At 31.4% G+C, this 6,014-nt stretch overlaps 1 protein-coding gene across 1 annotated transcript; it reads left to right on the forward strand.

Moving 5' to 3' along the window:
* Positions 1-407: 407 nt before the first annotated feature.
* Positions 408-5,168, forward strand: glo (heterogeneous nuclear ribonucleoprotein glorund). Its single transcript, XM_012289106.2, has 9 exons — positions 408-566; positions 1,014-1,291; positions 1,580-1,723; positions 2,420-2,558; positions 3,817-3,986; positions 4,111-4,298; positions 4,378-4,497; positions 4,581-4,680; positions 4,794-5,168. The coding sequence occupies exons 2-9, from the start codon at positions 1,033-1,035 to the stop codon at positions 4,880-4,882; spliced, it is 1,209 nt and encodes a 402-aa protein (XP_012144496.1). The 5' UTR covers positions 408-566; positions 1,014-1,032; the 3' UTR covers positions 4,883-5,168.
* The last annotated feature ends 846 nt before the right edge of the window (positions 5,169-6,014 follow it).

Here is a 6,014-nt window from a genome sequence, read left to right on the forward strand (position 1 = left end):
TATCTTAATAGATAAAAATTATATTACAAAATACATTCATATGCTTAAATAAATATTTTGGTAAAGTAAGAAAAGAATTTTTGTATTAAATGGAAATTAATTTTAAAATATCATGGATTTTGAGAAGAAAATAATCATCAAAATTACTTTTACTTAAAAATTTGAAGAAATCCATTTGGTCTTAAAAGCATTGCCGTAACTAGACTTATTCTCTGAAGTGGGTTGAATCCCTTAGTTTCATTAATAATTTACAAACACTAATTTTCTTATTTTGTATTACAAAGAAAAGAAGCATTTAAATATTGCCATTTATTAACGTCTTGTTATGATTAAAATATTGTATTAATTTCTACGGTTTATAAAATATTAATTAGTCTGTACACTAATACGAATCGGCAAGTCAATTATTTTGGTACATGTAAACTAGCTTTGAAGTTCGTTGAAGCGAACGCCATTTTTGCGCCATTTTACTGCTGGGTTTGGAGAGCGTGGTGGCGGATCAGCATTCCCTGTCAATTAACTTAATTTATAATTTCTCTTAAGTAATATTTCAACGTCGAAAGTCCGTAAGTAATCATAGAATATTTATAATTTGAAAGATAAATAATTTTTTTTTATAAAATTGACAGAATATTAATGATATTAAGAGTTTTATATCAAGATTTTTTCCGATCTTTTTCAACGCTGATTCTTCATCTATGTATTTTTTTTTTATTTTCTTTGCAATTTGTGAAGTATAATGATAATTTTCATAATATCTATATTTGTATATATATTTTTGTTTCATTGTGTACTTAGGTATGACCTTCAAGTTTACGAACCTCTATTATTATCAATAAAGTCGTACATAACAGTACAAGTTATGCAAAAGTAATAAGTTATAATAAAATAATATTAAAATCATTAAATTAATAAAATGAAAATCAAATTTAAAAAATAAATAATTATTGAATAATATTATTTTGTAATGAAGAAAAGGACATTATAATATGTTTATATTATTTACAATATAGTTTATTATAGAAAGAAGCCATGTCAAACGGTAGTGGAGATCACGAAGACGAAGGCTATGTAGTCAAATTGCGTGGACTTCCATGGTCCACTACTGTTGATGAAATTATGAAATTCTTCAGTGACTGTTCTATCTCAAATGGTAAAAATGGTGTTCATATGACTATGTCTCGAGAAGGTCGACCTAGTGGAGAAGCTTATGTAGAAATGGACACACCTGAAGATATTGAAAAGGCTTGTAAAAGAGATAGAGATCATATGGGTCATCGTTATATAGAAGGTTAAACAAAATAAATATTCCAGTATTTAACTCTTTGGTTATAGCATGCACTGAAAAAATCCATTAGCACATGTATGGCATTTTAACAAGTAGAACTTAATATAATAAATGTGATGAAGGAAAATTTAGTAGGTATATGTATGTGCCTTTTATGTATACCAATGTTTGTATATTCTGTGTCCATTGCATTATCATTTTTCTTATAAATACCAGTGCTTGCTATCATCATAAGTATAGGAATTGAAAGGGGTTAAAGGACAAATGTTTGACTGTCTTCTTTCATTGCAGTCTTTAAAGCAAAAAGAGGTGAGATGGAGTGGGTAGTCAAAAGAAGTGGTTTCAATCTGGAAAATGCAATGGATGATGCTTGCGTGAGATTACGTGGTCTACCATTTGGATGCTCTAAAGAGGAGATAGCACAATTCTTCTCAGGTATTCTGTACAATTTGTACAAATTTATATTTATATCTTTTACTACAATATATTTCTAGTTCATTTATCAACCTTGTTGAAGACCAGTATACCCTTTTTTATAGTTACATTATTTCCTTGTTGTATTTTATTAATTAATAGAAATTTTGAATCACAGAGACTTAATGTTTTTGATGACTACAATGCATGTATGCAATAGTATTATCAATAATTAAAAATAAGATAATAATTTTGCACTAAAGTTCATAATATTTAAATAAAGGCTAAATAATATTCACAAAATTTCTGTTATGTCTCAAGCATTGTCTTTGTGTTTCATTATTATTAAATAGCCTGAGTTAAGATTTAAGATTGAAGACCAAAATTCCTGTTATGCTACCCTGTACAGACTAAAAGATTTTTGTTATAATTTACATGTACTTTATATTTTATTTATATAACATATCTTTGTGTTTTAAAGGTAGAACTTAATTCTTAACTACGGCGTAGTAACATCTTTTTTCTTGACTTAATTATAAAGTATATATTTATATCTTTTTTTTCTTTTTTTTTTTGTTGGAGCGAGAAGTTCTGCACATAATGTGCAAAGGATATTTAAATCTTGCTTCTTTATAAGGGTTTTAATAAAACTGACGATACTATAATTAATAATGGGTGTTTCGCTACAATGTCGATGTTTGATTATGTGTGGGTCAGGGTTGGAGATATTGCCGAACGGGATTTCACTACCGACAGACTACACGGGCCGCAGTACTGGGGAGGCTTACGTTCAGTTTGTTAACAAAGATGTTGCGGAGCGCGCTCTGCAGAAACACAAGGAAAAGATAGGACACAGGTGGGGCACTGACGCTAGCTGGGTTTGGGTATACTTATGACTTTTCAATATCATTTTATGATCGTAGTATACGTAGGTATATAAATTTTGTTAGTAAATAGCGGGAACGAGTTTTTAAACGGATGCAGTTTCTTTATTATCTTTTAATGCACTCATTATTAAAGTCAATTTACTATAAATGTAACTGGTAGTCCGTTTACTCATTGATTACATTTATTGTTATGTTGCAATATTATATAAAGAAACTGCTTCTCTGTGAACACGAATAAAAAAAAATTAGTCGTACGTAAGCGAAAGTACTGTTGGCCCAAACGGATACCTGTGGGTGGGTGCCGGGCGGGAGGTACCCCCTTACATCGTCACCAAATCCCATGGGAGTGTGGGTAGGGCTAACCCAGGATGGGTGGGCACTACAGAGGTGGTAACCATCGATCTAATTTGGCACATCAGTTTGACAATTGCACAATTGTACGTTTTATGCAAAAAAGTGGTACCAATTTAAGCTGAGAGGCTTTGCACAGTTTCATAAGATCACTATAGTGAATTATAGCTTGCATTGCACGGATATATTCGTTGTAATGATATAGTAGAATCTATACTATAGAAGCGATACATGAGTTCATGTTGTATCAAAACAATTGTTTTTAAATTCCTATGCCTTATTACACTATATTTAAATTTTCCTGTTTTCAAATGTCTCTAAATTCCAACACTTCTAGATCTCTAGATCCTTGTATTCCTAGTATACACTAATTCTGATATTTTAGCTTTCCTTAAGATTGTTAGACTTTGTTGATTTCAAATACTTTGTTTTGATTGTGTCGCTTCTCGATACTTGCAATATTGTTTTTTGATGAAATTAAAATTGCATAAAGTGCAATTGTAATTGTCATATACCTGAGGATCATCAGCGTCTCAAAGGCTAGGGTGACATAAATACATCAAAATGCAATGTCACCGAGGGAGGGTATCTACACAGATTTAATAAATACGTGGAGGTGTAGTATGAACAGTTATCTGTTATAGAATCTTCAATATGGACTTTTTCTTCGGATCGTTTCTTTTTCATATACGTATACGTCGATTACTCTTGCTACGCGCAGATTTCTTTTGGATATTCATATTTCCTCTTTGTTTAAAAATTCGGACTTGTGCTCACTTATACTTTTGCATTGAATTCTCCAGTTTGAAGGCAGCCGGCATAAGCGGCAGTAATATGATACGAAGATTTCTAATAATTAATATCAACTCTTAACAGATACATCGAAATCTTCCGAAGCACTTTGTCTGAAGTACGAGCTAGCATTGGACCTAAAATGCGAGGACCAATGGGCGGTTTTAATCAAAGACCCGCTCCCTATGACCGGGGTGCTCGTTTCGGTGGAATGAACCGCTTTAGCAATAATGGCCGAGGTTCTAGAAACAGAGGTAATATAAATCCATAAACATTTAATCTTACAAATTCTGCAAAGAACGAATTCAGATTTATATTCCCCTTTTTTCTTATATACATTACTTAAAATTTGAACATTCTGACTACTATGTTATACAGATTTTGATGGTGGCCCGTGGGGAGGTAATAACTTCGACTCACGTGGAGGCGGTATGGGTATGCGAGGTGGTATGGACATGAAAGGAAATTTCCGAGGCAATGGTGATGCATGGGGTGGTGGTTCTGGAATTCATAGCATACACATGCGCGGATTACCATTTAAAGCTACAGAACAAGATATAGCTGACGTAAGAGTCTTATATTAAAGAAATAAACACTGCAACCACGTGTATCATTGTTATAACAAAAATTTTATTGTGATTCTAGTTCTTTAGACCCATTGAGCCAGTAAACGTACGAATTATTCTTGAAAATGGTGGTCGTCCTTCTGGGGAAGCTGACGTCGAATTTGCTACTCACGAGGAGGCTATGAAAGCCATGTCCAAAGTTCGTTTAATAAATGTTGACTAAATTACTGGCTAGACTATAACTTTTAATTAATAAACTATCATTATAAAAATTTGTTACAGGATAAGAGTCACATGTCTCATAGGTACATCGAATTGTTCCTAAATTCAACTGGAGGTTCAGGTGGAATGTCATTAGGTGGTATTGGTAACTTCTGCGGAGGTATGTTTTTCACAAGATAAATTTCTGTTACATATCCTATTTTTTTAATTTCGTCTTGTATGTTGTTAAAAAATATGTTTTTATTATACTAAAAGAAATATTTACGTTATTAGGTCTGGGCAATAACTTCAGGCCAGGATATTCCCCAAATAATAGAGGATTCGGTTCTCAGTTAGGAGGAAGCAATTACAATAGTTTTTGAGGCCGGGTTTCGCGTTTCTTACGCTACCGACGATAAAGTGTTTCGCAAATCAAAGTTTTGACACACCGAATTATATCAGCCGAACCTTGTTTTGTATTGCGTTCAATTAGACATTATTTTACAAATTACTTACATATTACTCGTGAACAAAACATAAAGATTATGTTTCGGTTTTGATAAAATGTTCGTGAACGAGTTTGGTAGGTCACAAGTTATGTTCCATTTCTTTTTTCATTTTCATTCGTTTGTATAAAAATTTATAATTATAAAGAATTTTCTCAAACCATTGGAGTAATGTGTATTTTAATTTATAAATTTGTACAGCTTTATAAAAGACATCACACTTTCATAAAGTATCGTGAAAAAGATATCGTATAACTTTTATGACTTACATTCTTCTGCTTTTACATATTGTACATTGTACGTCTGCTGTTTCATTAAGATTTCATAAAAGTGTTCCAAATTCTAATAGTACTAGAAAATAAGCATATTTATAAATTATATAACAGCTTCAACACCAAGTTATTGATAAATTTAGAGATAATGATTGCATTCGTACAGGATATAATTAGATTATATTCAAAGGAACCTCAACGATTATGGTCCATTCTGTAATATACTATTCGAATAATAATTCACAGTTACATTTATAAAGTTTACGTTAACTTTAATCAAATACTATTATTCTAAATGATACACGTGATAAGAGTATAGTTAGGTAAAGGAAATATTTAACAATATATACAAAAATATGAAAACGAGTATGATAAATGATTTAATGTACTTTAAATACTATTGGACTATATTCCATTTTCGGCATTTAAACGAGTAGTTCTGCTTTTAAACGAATTTCAGTTCTCTCGTAGCGTGTTTAGCTTCACAAGTTTTTTGAAGACAACTTAAACATATTTCACTATGCATAAGTTAACAAGAATAGAATACTCTTTTTTCATTATGGAAATGAATGTTGTAAACAATGTGGGGATGCTTGTATCCGTTTAGGACCTTATATTTTGTACGTGAGAAGGGTCTATATTGAAAAGGTAAAATGTATCCTTAGAAGTTATTAACTTGTGCATGAAATTACTAGGAATGGAGTATGTTTGATGTGATTCATGTTTTATAAAACGTA

This window comes from Megachile rotundata, chromosome 1 (genome assembly GCF_050947335.1).
Source record: "Megachile rotundata isolate GNS110a chromosome 1, iyMegRotu1, whole genome shotgun sequence".
Lineage (NCBI taxonomy): Eukaryota > Metazoa > Arthropoda > Insecta > Hymenoptera > Megachilidae > Megachile > Megachile rotundata.

Bases quoted from the DNA above. Each gene is read 5' to 3' on its own strand.
- glo (XM_012289106.2), top strand. From the start codon at position 1,033: ATGTCAAACGGTAGTGGAGATCACGAAGACGAAGGCTATGTAGTCAAA. The intron at 3,987-4,110 runs GTAATATAAATC...TATGTTATACAG, and splicing joins CCGAGGTTCTAGAAACAGAG to ATTTTGATGGTGGCCCGTGG. The intron at 4,498-4,580 runs GTTCGTTTAATA...AATTTGTTACAG, and splicing joins CTATGAAAGCCATGTCCAAA to GATAAGAGTCACATGTCTCA.